The sequence below is a fragment of the Athene noctua genome, chromosome 1 (assembly GCF_965140245.1).
Source record: "Athene noctua chromosome 1, bAthNoc1.hap1.1, whole genome shotgun sequence".
Classification (NCBI taxonomy): Eukaryota; Metazoa; Chordata; class Aves; order Strigiformes; family Strigidae; genus Athene; species Athene noctua.
In genome coordinates this window covers 196,023,114-196,040,870 of record NC_134037.1, presented here as the reverse complement: position 1 = coordinate 196,040,870, position 17,757 = coordinate 196,023,114, and the positions used below count along the sequence as shown (strand labels likewise).

General features: G+C 37.8%; 1 protein-coding gene across 1 annotated transcript in view; it reads left to right on the top strand.

Moving 5' to 3' along the window:
* The window catches only part of TGFBRAP1 (transforming growth factor beta receptor associated protein 1), a 40,604-nt gene extending 23,095 nt beyond the window's left edge, over window positions 1-17,509 (top strand). Inside the window, exons 6-12 of the mRNA XM_074909234.1 lie at window positions 2,356-2,697; window positions 4,037-4,094; window positions 5,437-5,580; window positions 6,563-6,709; window positions 8,420-8,579; window positions 10,219-10,652; window positions 11,517-17,509. Coding sequence (XP_074765335.1) covers window positions 2,356-2,697; window positions 4,037-4,094; window positions 5,437-5,580; window positions 6,563-6,709; window positions 8,420-8,579; window positions 10,219-10,652; window positions 11,517-11,705 — 1,474 coding nt within the window. The 3' untranslated portion in view covers window positions 11,706-17,509. The remainder of the gene's footprint in view (window positions 1-2,355; window positions 2,698-4,036; window positions 4,095-5,436; window positions 5,581-6,562; window positions 6,710-8,419; window positions 8,580-10,218; window positions 10,653-11,516) is intronic.
* Window positions 17,510-17,757: the final 248 nt, after the last annotated feature.

The following is a 17,757-nucleotide window of genomic DNA, read 5'->3' as shown; positions in this document are numbered from 1 at the left end:
TTAGGTGGTAAGATGAGGGATGCACAAGCTACTGTAAAAGTTAGAAAATGTTTTAAAACTTATTAACGTTAAATATAGCATTATTAAGTTCATCTGCCTCCATGGTCATAGTCTTCATCTTGAGCTTAGACCATCTCCAAATATTTGACAGCCTAGCCAGCAAGGTAATAAATGTTTATACTTGAATTTCTGCAGATCTACCAAGACTCCTTGCTTCTGCACTAGAGTAGCCTTTTGATGCTATTCAAGTTATGGGTTAGCTTTTGTTCTAAAACAAATCAGTGAAGAACCTTGGAGGGAAAAAATAAATTTCTTCTTTCTTTAAATAGGGTTAATTTTCTAGTTTAATACATATCACGTAACATTTTATGTGGTGGTCCTCAGGTCTTGAACTTTTATGAGTAGTTGGACTAGCCAAAGCTGCAGTTAGATGACTGTAACGAGTCCATACTGAAAGCCCAGATGCTCTTTGAACCATCAGGCCATGCCACTGACAGACCTTGCTACTTCTTGGTTATTCTGCCTATGAAAAAAAAGTCCTCATCTACTTGTGATTTCCATCATAATACAGATCTAAGAATTTCAAAACCAAATATCAAGTCTAAAAAGAGTGATTAACAGGAAATTTCAACTGCAGAAGTCTGCTAAGTAGGCATGAATCCTTTACTCATAGAAGCTGGTGTTAATGTAGAAATGGTTTTTAGGCAGTAGGAGTTCTGTGTAGGAATCAGAAAAACTTTGGTATTCAAACCTCTTCTCACGGGAAAGCTTCCCATGTTCAGATTTTTCTCTGTTCTAGTCCTCTATAGTTCATATTGCTGTTTCCATGTTTTGCAGTCACTAGGTTCTGGAACAGGATACTCGCTGCTTTCAAATTTGCTGTTGCTGCTGTCTCCCAGAATTTTGTTCTTCTGGTGTACATTTTTCTAGCCAAATGACAGTATTTACTTTTTTAAAAGTTCTAAATAGGTGTTGCTATGGTATTGCTTCCTACTAGTTCATATTTCCTGAATGGTTTCTCCTGAATGGTTTCTGGCAAGAAGTTAACAACTTGGGGCATGCCCCACTGCTATAGTTAGGTTACAAACAGTAGGGAAGTGATGACCCTGCCTGTGAGATCTCTCACACTTTATTGCCTTCAGGAACCTGCTCTTTCATCTACTTCCACAGCTATAACTTGTTTCTTTTGGGAATTCTTTCTAATCAAGGTTGTAAAGGGAAGGGCTTTTTGAGGTTGCTGATCACTGAATAGATAAGAACTATTTTTTAAAAGTTTTCTTTGCAACAAAATAGTAACTAACCAGGGTTTCTTTTAGGGAACTGTCAGTTTCGTTTTGATCTTTTTCTTTCAGCAACAGTATCTCCTGCATTTCATAAATGCTCATCTTGCAAGATGAATTCTGAATAATGACTCTTGACAGTGAAACAAAATATAAATACTGATTTCTTGCTGTTCTTCTAAAGCAAGGCCTGGGAGGAGTCATTCTAGCTGTGAAAGCTGGGGAGTTGTTTGCTGTGTGTGAAAACTTGTTGGTTTATTCTTCAAATTCTTGAGGCATCTCATCCATCTAGGCTGAAAGAAGAATCTTTTCTAACAGCAATATGCTACACAACTTGCTCCTGGATAAAGTATAGATGCCCTTGACATGCAAAGTGGAAAAACCGCTCCACAGTTATCTGGCCAATGTACACCCGAGACCTATGCCTGTACAATAGACTACTAATTATTGTTTAGACAGATGCAAATCAGCATCCACACTTCATTTTCAGAACCTCCTTAAGTGAGCCAAAGGACGAATCTGGGGCATTTCAGGGTTAGGGAGAACGTTTTCATCATCCAAACACGTGTTCTGAAAGCTTTTAGTTTTCTACAGGAAGCTGCTGTTTTCTACAGAATTACGCTTGCACAGTCTTTGTGCGTTGCCTGAAAGGGTTCACTCTCTCCACTTGTTTTGCCTCCATCAGAAGACTAGCTCCCATAGCATACGGATGAAGTCTAGGACAGTCCTAGGAACTGCACTAAGGCTATTCAGCTGATTTTTGTATATGCCACAGAACAGGTGTGAGATGTCAAAAGAAAAAGGCTGGCCAGTCTCTGAATTCTTAGAGCTTTTGATATCTAGAGGAGGAAAAAGTGATAAACAAGTTTGGATAGAAATAGCAAAAAAAAAAAATCTGAATTTGTTTTGAATATATCTTATCCAGCATAGAAGCAATAACTTTGAGAAGCTGACAACCTGTTAGTGTCCTGACTCTAACCATATGTGAGCATACATTCCCAGTATGTTATTTTTTTGTGCCTATGTATACTTTTTCTTTCTTTTTGCTTCATCTAGTTTGACACTGTAATTGCAGAAGCGGCCAGCTTGATGTCCGGGAGCTGATCTCTCTCTACCCCTTCCTGTTGCCTACTTCCTCTTCATTTATACGGTCTCATCCCCCTCTGCATGAGTACGCGGACCTAAACCAGCTGACCCAAGGGGACCAGGAGAAGATGACAAAATGCAAAAGATTCCTCATGAGTTACTTGAATGAAGTCCGCAGCACTGAGGTTGCAAATGGCTACAAGGAGGATATTGACACAGCTTTACTCAAGCTATATGCAGAGGCAAATCATGAAAGCCTGCTGGACCTACTAGTTTCAGAGAACTTTTGTCTTTTAACAGATAGTGCTGCCTGGCTGGAGAAACACAAAAAGTGAGTGGATTTTTTGAGTATTGCACTTTGAGACCAGAGGAAAATTTGTCTTAAGTGCTGTTGGCTTCTAGACCATGTTCAGATCCTTGTAGTTTCTGTGCTTTCAGGTCCAAAAGACAATTTGGCCTGACTTGACAGCATTTAAAAATGTTGGTGAAAAATCATTAACTGATAGTGTGAGGTAAAGGAAATGCATTTTGTCTTTTGCTGGTAAATACAGAGTTCTCCCTGACAGTTTGTGTCCAACGCAAAAATAAAGAATTGGTACAAATTTGGGAAAAAAAAAAGTGATTTGTTTGCCCTTGTGGCAATGTGAGAGTTGAATGACGCAGTAGCAGTACTCAGACAGAATGAAAAGATGCCTTAAAGCTTGCACTACCTTAGGTAGAACGTATTAACCAGCTAGTGGCTTTAAAATCGTAGTTTCTTATTCAGGGATACTTTCTGTTCTCCCACTGATCCATGCAAAGGAGGTTGCTTAAGATGACTGCAAATGACTTCAAATTGGAAATGCCAGCAGGTGGAGAATTGGTTGTTAGTCATTAAGCAGGAAACACTAGATAGTAAATGTGTAAAATACAGACTCCAGTTGTAGGCAGTGTCTCTGCCTTGGATTTAACTTCTTAAATGTTTAAACAGTGTGATGCAGTAGTAGCAACTACAGCAGTGAGGAGTCGTCTGTAATTGTGATTATATGTAGGGTAGTTTCATTTATTTCAGGTATTTTGTTAAGTCCTCTTGATAACTATGGTTGGCATGGCAAACTATCGCAAATGTGAATGGTAGAATATTGTTCCATAAGAACACGTTACAGAACTGTAGCTTTATTTTTATTACAGTGCACAGAAAAACCCTCTGCAATGGCACTGTAAAAGCTCTTCCTTGCCTGACTTGATTTCATGCTGTAGTAAAGGAAAAAATGTTTCTGATAGTAAAAGAGTTTTGAATAAAAGCATCATAAAAAATTGATTTAATGACACCTGGTTAACTATTGGAGCAATATTTATTATTTGGAGCTGTGTGTTAAATCTATATATAAAATTCAAAGAACAGCATGGGAATAATCTCTAATCTGACACATGCTAGCTCCAAGTTAAACAAAGTAACTAGAAACTGCCTTACAGACGGGAGAGACAAAGACACGTTTCTAGGACAGAACTTCTCTCCTTTGATTCTGAAAAACAGCGTACAGGCACTTGAACAAGTGTAGATGTGGCCTTATACATGTCACCTAAAAATCCCACTGTAACAATTATTTGTTATTCTGTGCGAATCAAACAATAATGAAATTGTTAGGAAAGATCAAGTGATTTTAATATTATTTTCTCTTTCTATACAGGTATTTTGCCCTTGGTCTCCTGTATCATTACAATGGTCAGGATGCTGCAGCACTTCAGGTTAGAATAAAGCTTTTAGTGTCACCTGTAAACCATTTCAAAATACCAGTTTAACTCTGAGATAAAAATCTGAGGTGTTAATTTATCTCTTGGAAAAGTAGTGATATGTATATATGAGAAACTTATGCTAAGACTTCCTTGAATAAATTAATATGATAAATGTGAAAAACCCAAAGAGCTTACTGAAGATGACAGCTATTTAGATGCTTGTATGCTATTTTTTAAGCAAAACTGTACATACCAGAACATATGTTTGTACTCTTAAAAGATGAGCAGAAGTACTAAAATAATCAAGAGATCACTTAAAAAGGTGTTTGAGGGATTTCAGGGACATGCCCTGTGCTGATTAGTCTATACATACAGCAAAGCAGTATTGTAATCTCATGGCAGACACTGACAGCAACTGGGAGTTTGTTTCCTTATCTGATGATGGACAGTGAACACAATCTGCAAGATCTGTCGTTTTCAGCTGGGTCAGTAATCCCTTTGGGTACACCCCTTCTGATGTCACTAAGACCAGCACTGGTCTGTAGACTGGCGACTGAATAGTTTTGTTATTCCTGTCTGCAAAACTTGATCAAGAACATACCGATTTTTCTAGATAAATAAATAACATTTATGTCTCAGACCGTACCCAAGACCTTAAGTAGTTTGCCTTTACTGTGTGGTTTTTTGAATATGTTAATCACAGTAACACTGTTGCATGCATTCAAGGCAGTTATGTAAACAGTAATTTCCTGAGCAGAAAACTAGTAAGGACAACAAAACCAGTATGTACTTCTGTCATGTGCAAGGTATTTTTCTTTGTTTTGAGGAAAAAGGTTTTTTGCTAAAGTGGCTATATGGCACATTTTTATTTTTATATAAATTATAATTGGAATTATCTCACACGGTACTTAAAGTTCTTCAGTCAAAAATGAAAGAGCAGCAAAAAATCAGCTTTTCTAAATTGTTTATATCATTTGCTTTTAATTTTGCATACAAAGAACACATGAAAATTATACCATGCACTGAAGAAAAGGACTTTTATCAAAAGCTTTCTTTGTGAATAGTGTACTTCCTCCTGCAGCATTCGGCCAGTCACTTTCAGAATGTGAGAAGCCTCATGAATCAGAGTCTGAATTGGTTGAATATGGTAGGTGCGAGAAAAGCCAGTGATGGAGAGGAGGCATGAATTTAGTGAACAGTGAGGTTCCTTGCAATTGGTGTTCCTAGAAGCTCTTTCTAATTCCACAAGTACCAGTGGCTAATACTAAATGCTGTAGTAGCTCACATGCATTTTGAATTTGAAGAGCTAGTACGTGTTTTTAAGCACTTTAATCTTTGTGTGTTTCTGTTGCAGTTATGGGTGAAAATAGTTGATGGAGACATCCAAGATTCTACACGTTCAGATCTCTACGAATACGTAGTGGACTTCCTTACCTTCTGCCCAGACCAAGATCTAGTGTGGAAATACTCTGAATGGGTTTTGGAAAAAAATGAGCAGGTTTGTGATTGGTGAACTTTTCCCAGAACGTTGTAAATGTGAAGTATCTCCCTGCAGTGATGTTTGAGTGTTCATTAACATTGTTCCATTTTGATAGCTACTTGGACCATTTTTGCAGCCTGTTTTAATGACAGTTGAATAGTGATTAACAGAAGAAAACTTCCAGGTTTCTCAACTCTTCTAAGTTCCTTTGTTAACAAGCACTAGTGATAAATGCCTAATAAATAGCAAGATAATTTTCAGATCTTAAAAATAAATAAATAGAATCACCTAACAGGTTAACTCTTGCTGCTGTTTATTTATTAAAGGGATTCCAGGGATGGTTGATATCTGTGTACACTAGGAGGTGGAATAAATAGCCTTCATTTGAGACACAGCCTCGTTGCTACAGGAATTAACTTAATCCACCAAAACTAAAAAAAAAATAATTTTGTAACATATATTGGTGCGGTGTGCTGCTAGAGGGGATACTTGATGCTGTGTCTGACAGTCTGTGCTGTTGGAACTTGTCATTGCCTAATTTGTATTAATTTAAAGCTCAGTTATTACATGCAATGTCAGATTTCTAAACTTTGTTGGTCATTGTAGAAGTCTCTTGCTCTGTGTATATCATCACATTTGATAAGGCTGTGAACATTCTAGTCCCTAATTTACACTTTCTTGCTGCAAAGGCCAAAGTCTTATTCTGCTGTTATGCAGATCTGCTCAGTACTTTTTGTGGCTGATGGAGGTTGTGTCCAACACAGGGTTTATAGACTGGACAATGTATAAACTATGAATTGAGGTAATGGAGATAGGAGGGAGTGGGATCATGATAAGCACCAAGTAATGTAAACTTGGTGATGCTGAGCAGGGATTTGTGGTGTTTATTTTCCTGCCTAATGTACTAACTTATCTGATAGTGCTATTAAATAAGTATTTAAAGTAAAAAGGTAATAAAATGGCTGCCACTGAGTTCCTAAATGCAATTAACTCTTTCTAGGTTGGCATACAGATTTTCACTAAAAGGCCTTTGGAAGAACAGGAGAAAACCAACTTTAAACCAGATGATATCATCAGTTGCCTTAACAAATATCCCAAAGCACGTATTAAATATCTAGAACATCTAGTATTGGAAAGAAAAATAGAGGTGAGTCCTACAAGAATACTAAAAATAGACATGGGATTCAGAATGTAGATTATGATGAACAGCTCTGAAAAAAGTCAAAATCCAGAAGAAATAAGCATAATTTGAAGGCTTTCAGGTGTACTTAGAGTAGGGAAGGAGTAGTTTTAAGATGAAAGTAGATGATGAGGAGTGGATATCTGTATTACTTTTAACTTTTCAACTCTGTTGATGGCAATACAGTTGCCTACCTCCTCTCAGAGGTTTTTTTCATCTGATTGTTGCATACTTTTCTGTTTCACTGATGAGACTCAAACCTCCATCTGGTAAGACTATAGAAAAATGTTTGAACAACTGCTGATCCTATTGCGGTGTGGTAGCAATATAGTGAAATTGCTAATTTAGTATTTTGCAAGTAGGTATGTTTATTCTGTCCCTCTGGAGAGATCTGAGCAATTAATGGTAGAATTAAACTATGCGCCTCTTCTGTAGAATTCCCAACTGCTCTAGATTTTGAATGTCCAAAAGATGTGTTCACAAGTCATAAGTGACTGAATTCTACCTTTGGGTTTTTAAACGCTATACAGAAGCAGCCAGACATTATGGTACTTGGATATGAGATGTTTTAAGCACAGGAGAACTTGCAAAGAAAGCAAGGAAATGAACACTGAAATAACTCAGCAGAACTGATGACCAGTTCACTAATTTACATTCTTCAAATACACATGCCAGATCAATGACTTCCCTCTGTCGCTATTGTGAATACATCGAGGTGTCTGACACCATCACAGACAAATGTACTGTTTTCTGATGTCATTAATATTTTCAGACAAAATTAAGTTTAATATAGTGCTTTCAGAATATTTGTAACAAAAATAATTTATATTTAAATCCAGTCTAGCTACTAGTAAAGACTGGGTTGTAAATTGATTTCGTCTTTAGAAAGTTTAAGCCAAAACGTCTTCCTAACCTTTTTTTTTTCATTTTGCTTTTTTTGTCTTGCTAAACATTTATTTTTTTTTTACTGAGAATAAATTAGGTCAGTGTCAATGTAGCTTCTGGTATGTAGATTCTTCTGGTACTAGATTATTGTGAATGCTTTAGTGAGAATTTTTCAAACGGTCAAATCATTAACTTGTTTTGAATATTGCAAACACAAATATTGTGGGATAACACAAAAAGCACTCTGCCTACAGAGTGCCCGTCTACCTCTGGTGGCTTTCTCAGATTTTATTGCAGAGATAGAAAAGGTCAAAGAACATGCGTAAATGAGGAAGACTGAATTAGATCAAAATTATTCATTTTACAAGGGAAATAAAAGGAGAAAACACAGAGGACATGATACATACACTCAAAGGAGAGACATCTGCTTTACTCTATTGACTTTCATTAGGTGAACGTTTGAAGGAAAATAGCGTTTCTTGTGCAAAAATTATTTATAGAGCTTGTTTGGTTAAGGTGAAGAGGGGTTTAGGAATAAGATGTTGCATATCTACATGTTGAAAATATCTGTATTAATGAAATAGAAATCCCGTATTGTAGGTATAGTGTATTTTGTGAAGCTGATCTGAATAAATTGTCTATCTGCATGAACAAAAGACTTTGATTAATTTGAATTAAATAAATGAATTAAAACACATTTCTATGTGATTATGTCAGTATGAATCACCGTTATTGCTGGGGAGAAGGGGTTGTCTCTCTAAACTGAACTAATGTCGTTCTTTTCATCTGTAGAAAGAAAAGTACCATACTCATCTAGCTGTTTTGTACTTGGAGACAATACTTCAGCTGAAATCTGTGACCATGGATAATTGTACAGAAACAACTGAACTGCTGTTTAAACTACGCAGTCTTCTTCAGAAATCTGATCTTTACAGAATTCACTTTATTTTGGGTAAGATGCGTGTTGTCCGTTATAAATGTTGTATGTCATTTCCACCAGAAAATGAAGTAAAGTCTTCATAAGGATAGAAAACTAAAAGATCTTAAGTTTCTAGGTGTATTTGGTTGACAGCCTTACCATCTGTATTTCTGACAGACACAAATTAATTTAGAAAGCTTATCTGTTAGTGTTGTCTTTGATCTCCCATAGCTCATGAGGCACAATGGTGTATTTGCTGCTGCACCAAAGATAGAATACCATAACTAGCTAGAAAAAACCTCTTCATACAATTATCAATTTATAGTCAGTTTCTTCTTACTGATGAGCATGTAACTTGCAACAATCTTTTGCAAATGGAAGACTTAGAAGTTTATTTGCAAAGCAGTCTGTTTCTTAGTGAACTGAAGTGAAGCTTTGAGGAATCTGGTTACCAAGGACTTCTTTGCTGTCTGTAACCTACTCTCACCCCCAAAGCTGGGGCTCATGCTAAACAAAAATATGAGAATCTTTTTGAGTGAAAAGTGCAACATGCTTCCTATACTATTTGGTATGAGGCAAGCAGCAGCTGAGCTAATTTTTTTCCTTGGCCAGTGCTTATAATGGCTAATTTTTAATGTTTCATCCACTGGATGAAAGGGAAATGACTTGTTATTGTACTGAAAGATGTGAAATGTTTTTCTGAAATACAGTGGAAAAATCCAGTGGATGTGAAAATAAAAATAGCTGAGTAGCAACTAAAATAATTTACCAACTTTTAATGTCCCCTTGGCTTTCCCGTCAGCAAAACATTATATGACAGATAATGTACAAGTATAACACAGTCATTGAAACTCTTGCTCTTTTTCATCTTTTAATTTTTAACGAAATTTTTAAGGGCAAGAGTTAAAAGATGGATTATTCTCTTGAAATCCATGCACTCCAAAACACAGGATTTCTTATATGACAATTCTTATCTTACATGTAAGTAAGATACATGTATGCTAGTGTGTTTCTCCTCGATAACCAAAATATTTTGGGGAAAAAACCACTGTATCTCCATACCTTTTACAGAGGCCTATGCCAAGTCTTTATCACCTTTACAGAAAGTAGAGGATTTTCTACTTTATCTTGAAATGCTAGATGAAGTCGGCGAGTTCCTAGACTCGCCAGAGAGACTCTGCCTGTCGCTGACACTTTAAGCTGTCAGACTGGATTAAGGGTTTGTAGTGTCCTTTTCATAAAGGGAAGTACTACTTGATCTTTATTGTCTTTTATGGACTTTAAACTTTTTATATAGTAATTTTCTATAATACTGGAAGAAGCAGAGTTTAAAAATATTGCAGCTTCATCTTACAGTCTGTCATACATGGTAGCAGCATGCACACAAATGCACAAGACTGTCACGCTAGAACTTAAAAGATGTCAGTGACACTGGTTTTATCACTTGTTATTTAGTAATTTCTTTTTCCTGTATTTTGTGGTGCTCTTCTGTTAGAGGCCTGTTTCAATACATCTAGGCATTCTTGTGCTTAAAAACATCTGTCCTCTTTTAGCAGCCAGCACCCCTGCAAAAATAGCAGGAGTCTTCAGTGGGCTTGTTTGCCTTGACTTTGGGAGAGGGAGTAGTTGTCTTCTCCACTGAGCAAATATTGCCTTGTTTTTCATTTAATAGACAAAATCCAGGGCACAGACCTTCATATGGAAAGTGCAATTTTATATGGAAAACTAGAAGAACATGAGAAGGCTTTGCATATCCTTGTCCACGAGTTAAAGGACTTCCATGCTGCTGAAGAATACTGTATGTGGAACTCTGAGAACAGAGACGTGCAGTACAGACGGAGGCTTTTCCATATGTTGTTGTCAGTGTATCTAAATCCAGGCACTTCGGATTGTGCACTAGTCATGGCTGCTGTGGATCTCTTGAATAACCACGCTGCTGAATTTGATGCGGCTCTAGTTTTGCAGGTGGTGCCTGACAGCTGGTCAGTGCAGCTCCTTTCCCCATTCCTGGCTGGAGCAGTGAGGCAAAGCATTCATACAAAAAGAATGACTCAGGTTGCACTTGGGTTAGCACAAGCTGAAAACTTAATCTACAGACACGAGAAGGTAGGTTGTGGGATTTTTTTTAAACAAGAGGCACTTTAAAGCTTTACAGTTGAGTCAGTTGATATATAATAGTCAGAAGAAGTTTGAAGAATTAGGACAAAGCTGTCTTTGTGTCCTTGTCAATTTTACTTGCTGCACTTACTAGTTTTTTGCCATGAATACTAGATCAAAATTTAATTTTACGCTTTCTCTGTAAAACAAAAGGAAAGCTAAGGGCCTTGAAATAGGAACAACTTTAGTGAACTTCTGGACTGAATGAAAAGTGAATCTGGGATTTACAAATTAAGGATGTTCTTGCAGAAACTTTAACAAATGTGAGTTAGTGTTTTTTCACGAGGATTGAGACCTGTCAAAATTTGCAAAAATTTACCCAGCACTTGGTATTAATTGAAGCTTGTTAGTAGCTTTTTTTAATGGTAAATTCACTTGTGAAACTTTCTTCTATTTCTAGCTAGAGCTGTGTTGCTTAAAGCTCCCAGCAGATTCTTAAATCTGTTCAGTTCTAATGACAGTATATCCAGCAGAATCTGTCTGAAATGAAAATGCATCAGTACTCAGTTTTCTGTGGAGTTGTCCTGTGACCTTGTTTAGGAAGCTGCATTGGGTTTTCAGTTGCATTAAATGTGTGAGTGCTCTTCTTCATTAAACAAAGAAGAAAAAAAAAAGATGGGGGAAAAAAAAGCAGTACTTAAGAGGAAGCGTGAAAATGAATGGGAAATTGAATTCAAGTTAAATAGTTCAAGCTGTCTTCTCCTACCTCTGTCATTGACCAGGTTTGTCCATTTGGTACAGTTGAAATTATATGTCTCGTAATTTCCTTTCTTGCTAGGTTCATGTTTGGATTTTTTTCTTTCCTCTCTTTAGGTTAAAGAAAAAGGAACCCCAATTCTTCTTTCGGACAAAAAGGTCTGTCAGGTGTGCCAAAATCCTTTCTGCGAGCCCGTTTTTGTAAGATACCCAAATGGTGGTGTGGTCCACACACACTGTGCTGCAAACAGACATCTGAATTCAAACACGACTCATCACTCATCCAGCTCCAGCAATAAGACTTGAAATATGTTCCGGTCCACAGATTCCCATGACTTATACCCCATTGAAAGTGGGCTGGAAAAAGAACAAAGTGCAGCTACTTTAGGTATAAATCAAGATGAACAGCTAGTCTTTGGGTTAATGGGAAGACTTCCAGTAAATATGAAATATTGCCACTTATCTTTTTGATTTCTAATGAATGTAGATAGAAAAGAAAATTCACTACCAGAAATGGAGAGGTGCAAATATAGACTCTCTGTATATCATAATAAACAGTTCAAGAAAATGAGCCTTTTCTTCAGAGTAAGGATGAATGTTATGGAGACAAGGCAAACAGTTATTTTAAGAAATGTCACTTTGCACTGAATGTGGTGTTGATAAATTTGTAGAGGTGGAGATGGCATCTATTGGAGTTGGAATTCTTGGAACATTACGTGACAAGACTGGCATCATGCAGCTTACTATCAAGACCAAAATGTGTGTTGGTTATGTTTGCTGCAGCATGTCTTCTTTTGGACTGGATTCTCTTCCCCAGGATCACATTATGGACTCGGTTTTTGCTCTACAAATTGTTGGCTTTTGATGCACTTTTTACTACTTTCTTCCCTTCTCCTCTCCTCTGCTGTATAGAATTTAAATGTAAGCACTGGTCCGTTAGGTTTCTACTCTTACAGTTACTCTACTAAACTGAGTGGGAACAGATAGCCTCAGTCACATGGCTGTGCTTGGAAGAAAAAAACCCAACAAAGTCAGGTTGTCTGGTTAGACTGTAGTCACTTTTTTATAGGGAAAGAGACCTTAAATTTAATATTGATTTATTTATTAATATGCAAATATGCTGTACATACAGTTGAATAAACTGAGCTTATATCATTCTCAAGTTTCTTTGGAGGATAATGATTGTAGCTGATGCATAAGTGTACAGGTTATGTGCTAAATGTTTGCTATAACATAACTTAGGCAGATTGGAGCTCCACAAGAATAGGTTTTAGTACTTGTGGATGACTCTGTGCAATCGAAATTATGAAATTAAAATTGGGAAGAAATCTACAATGGTGCACTACAGGGGTACTGGATATCTTCTATTCTACAAAACATTCTGTAAACTAAGGTTTTTCAAATAACAACACAACCCCTTTACTTAACTGCCCTGATAAGTATTCACCATTTTAAAGTAACCGGCTTAAAAGAAGCAGCTTCCCACAGGCAAGATTCAAAAATCATGACTTTAAATAAAAGTATTTAAAAGTCAAAGCATTTCTTTTAATTCTGTAAAGCTCTAATAAATACCAAGCTTACTGACCAGCATGCAGTTGAGTTAGTATGGCTGCTCACTGTTTCAGTGTTCCGAATCAGAGACTGTCAGCAAAATGGGATATCTGCATGGCATCTTCTAGGTGCAGTCTCAGCAGAAGTCTCCTGTTACAGAAGGGTTGGCTTGTGAAATGGCCTTGTAAGCATAGTGCTGCTTCCAGGAAGGGGCAACCAGACTACACCCAGGGGAAGAAACATTCGTTTCTTTGTCTTTGAAGCAGAAGACCTTTAGATCTTTCTCTTTCTGGAGTTTGAAATTAAAAAAGTATAGCTGTTGGGTTTTAAATAAATAAATAAAATCCAAATAATTAATTCTGCAGCACTTTCCGCTAAGACATGTAAGCCATGTTTAGTGAAAAAACAAATGTGCAAATTTCTGACTTAATTGTGGCATGAGTGATTCTCCTGTGGCACTATACCAGAGCAGATTCTTCTGTATTTCAAACATGGTTTTCAAACATGGTGTATGCAACTGGCAATGATGACACAGACACATTTGTAGTTCCCCTGTCCTCAAAATACTTGCTAATCAAGAGGAAGTGATTTTACAAAGATCTGATAAGCCTTTTGTGTACAGTAGCATGTGATTCATAAGAAATACTTTTTTTTGCTGCAAGCATCCTCAGTATGCTCTTTGTTCCTATCTAATGAGGTACTAAAACAAAGACCACTCCCCATGATTGACTAATTCTAGCCACTAGGCATTGATGAACTTAGTCTTGTCAACTAGTGTTGCAATGAAATAGAGATAATATCATTTCAGACTACAAGAAAGTTCTTAATTGTTATTGCACGAAAAAGTATGTCTGTAAAAGATAAAACAATTCTTTATTAATATTCACATATTTTTTCAGATTTGTACTTTGGCTAAAATGCAGCAGTAACAATAATAGTACATACAGAACAAATACAGAAGTCAGAGTAATGCAAAGTAGCATGTTTGCAGTCATAGAAATCTAAAATAACATGTAAGTTGGGGGACCTAATTTGGTCCCCCAGAAGTATGGACTGGGAAAATACTGACATTGATTTACTTATACATTGTTACCTGTTTCTTTGTTAAATTTTGTACTAGAACTCATTTGAATGATTTAATATGGAAGTCCCATGGTAACAAAAAGAAAAAGCAAAAAAACCAATGTGAGACTGGGGTAGAGCAAGAGTTCAGCAGGGAGGTGGCAGGTGGAGGATGCTCTTTCAGTGTGCCTGCAGTGCATGAGCAGCTGGGATAATACTGGACCAGAGGAGGTGACAGTCTATGTCCGAGTGCTGCGTGGTATTCTGTACTTTATCACCGGGAAATCTGTGGAGGGTCTGCATTCAGATTTCCTTAGGTAGACAACTACAGTGCCCCTTGGGTAAGAACTTCATGTTGGAGAATCTGAGTTCATTCCCTCTTCTATTTTGGCACCCTCAGTTTGCTCATTTGTGTTTTATGTACGTGAAGGCCTGGGACAGCATTGCTGCTCTGGGAAGTCCTGTTATGCCTGCAGCAGCAAGGGGGGAATGGATGGTAAGCTGGTTATTCAATGCTGACTGGATACGTGACGGCGAAGAGGCAGGAAAGAGGAATATTTCCTTGACCATCCTTCCAGTTTGATAATTAAATGGGTTCTGGAAGTTTAAGCTTGATGCAATCTTTTTCTTTCCAGTTAGGGAATGTGGTATCTTAGACCTGTCCTTGGAGAGAGGAGATTCTGACAGAATATTTCTTCTTAATTGACCTCTTGCCAAATTATTTGTGTTTGTAATTCATGTCTCACTTCTTTTTCCAGTGAGTTTACTCTAACTTGTGTATGTGTGAAAACCAAAAGAGTAGTGCAGATTTTTAATGTCTGTGATTCAGGCCATAATAAATGAGATTAGTCTTTTGCACAGAAGCTTTTGCAGATATTGAGGCACGTTTGCTTAACAAACCTCTAATTACAGAAATGTTGCAGCTCTGACTTTTTTAGCCATCCTCACAGTCGCCAATACATACAAAAAGCAGTTGTTTAAACCCTTTTCTGCTCTTCATATCTCCACACTTCCCCACATAAAAATTACCTATGATGTCTGTAAGTCATCACATGCTGTTTTTCCCCCAAGTCAAAAAAAGAGAGGAAAAATACTAATGAGAAAAAATTGCCCAGAATCGGGCAGTCTGCTCAAAATAAGATTAATGGTTCTACGTTTATGGGAAAGAATTCAGTTAGAGCTTCAGTTCTATGCTTTAAAGGGGTAAGTTATCACATTGATAATATTACAGGAATACTGGTCTCAAAGTCTGGAAAAAGCAGGCAACTGGTGTTTGTTGCACAGAGCACACCACAGGTACCTATGAACAGACTTCCTCAGGCAGCCCGTACTGTGGTGGCTCCATGTGCACAGGAGGCTGGGTTACAATGAGAACTTCTCTCTGCTTCCCTGCTCCCAATCTCTAAAGTTTCCAACCTGATTAGTGTCACTCTTATAGCACTTAATCCACATGGCTGTAAATCTTGAGAGTTCTGGGTAGACTCAAGCACATCTGTCTTTGTTCAATAAAATGTCACTTTACTACATCAACCACATGAAACCCTAATAATGTCGACTGCAGAAAGGTAGTGGTAGGGGTGGAGTATGTGTATGTTTTCGGAGCCCTTTATTACATGTTTGAACACACAAGCATTATCCTGGCTCTGCTAATTTCTTGGTAACAATGTCTGTTCTTTGCAAGGACTCCTATCCTGAATGGCATTAAAAAATACTTTATACAGTTATACCAAGAAGTAACTATTTAGTACTCTTCCCAGTTTGCTGCAGTCTTTATTCAGCATAGCTCTAAGTGTTCTATTAACATCTTGCTGTTTGTTATAGGCAGCAACTAATATATTTTCGTTGTGAGCTCTCCTCCTATTGCCTATATCTACTAATCAATTTTTCTCTTGCTGTACAACACTTTGGAGCTTATGCCTTGTGAACACTGATAATTAAATGTGCTGCTACTTTTAAAGGGAGAAGAAGGAAAGAAGTTAATGACATTCTGTAATGTCTGATTGACTACAAAACTGAAGTTCCCCTGCAGTAAATTTGTTCAGATGGAAATCTGTACTGTTAATACTTTCTGACTTAATAGTTATGTTGGTGAACATATACAGCAGTATGTGGAATGTACAAATTTATAAATATGTTGATTTTTAATAAAAAAATCTTTTAATTATGTTTCTGTCATTCATTCCTAGATACATAAATCCAGGGATGTGAATGTCCAAGTGCAGAAGAAAGGTTCTTCAGTGGTAAATAGAGGATTCATCTGGGTGACTGACAGAGGTGGTCAGATGAAAAGGCTGAATTAAGCTAATGCAGGGTGTTAATGGAGATAAGCAGGTCTTCTTAAAAAACTAGTGAATTTTACTCTCAGAAAGAAGTTTTACTTTGTTTTTACTTCTTCTGTGACTGAATCTGTGGTTTTTTACAGATTCGGGTGAAAGCAACTACTGCAGCTACAGATTTGGAAGATCTTGATCTGCCTCTGTTGCCAAAGCACTCCCTTCCGTGGTTAAAGCTGGTGGTTATGTGGAGGGGGGTCTGGTCAGTGATGGGTGCATGAACATCCTGGAGCAGTATAAACCCAAGTACTGAAATGTGTTGAGGGGAGAACCTCAAAACAGGGATGGTGTTAATGTGGGAGCACAGGCTGGTAGTTGAGAGCACTAAAAGTGGATGCTTTTTGTCCTTATTTGCAGAGTCACTTCTGGGACCAGGCACAAAGTTTAATCTGCAGCTTCTCTACTGGGGCACTCCTTAGTAAAAACAAGAATTTAGGGAAACTAAAGATACAAGTGCTACCCCTGTTTGATTGTATTTATTTTTATTACTAGGCATCCTTAATTTAACCTTAGGAGGTCAAAAACAGAGTTACTGCCTAAGTCTAGCCCGTGTCCCCCAAGAAAATGGGATTATTGTATCCCTGCAATGTGGAAATGAGGCTGGCAGCTACACACAACAGGGAGCTGGTGTTCCTCATCTTCTTCCTCATTGCTCAGGAGTTGTGGCCCTGGTTCAGAGTGAGCTTCAGGGCCAAAAGGCCAGGTGTCCCCCTCTTCCCACTTCCAGCAGAAGGGACACCACAGTGGCACTATAGGACCCAGTGATGAGGAAACCCCAGGAAAGGGCGGGTCGTTAAACCAAGCAAACCAGTGTTATCTCCAAGGGGAGGCAGCAAGGGAGGCATGCAAAGGACAAGGACAGTAAAGGGAGTAATCTGGGTTTAGGACACGCAGGTGTGACCTAATTCAGCTGGTCTCCAGTCCCACTCTGCACATGCTTGGGTTTCTTCTCCCTGCATCTTTCCTGCCCATAATAGAGGGGAAATCTTGTACGTGACCAGATTGTACTGAGGATGCTGGCTAGAAAGGGTAGGCAAGTGGTGGCCTGTGGGTAATGAGAAATGGGAAAACTGAATGAAATGTGTCTCAACCCTGTAAAACCATCACTAGAAGGAGTTTAAGAGAATGTGACAGTAACCAAGCAGGGGAGAAGTGGTCACAGCTAGGTTTATGTATTGCTATGGGCCTCTGCAACCTGAGCAGGTGGTATGTCCTTTGCCTGCTACATCCCTCTCTTTCTCTCTCACATGCAGTTTGTGCATGTGATGGTTGTCCTGGCAAACTAAAATGGGCAGACCTCACTGAAACCATGGTTTAACTTCGATATGAATGAATCTGTCACCTTAATATCTTACTGCTCTTGTGCTAAAAATCACTTGGATCTTTGCATAGGCTGTTTAATCATCAGGAGT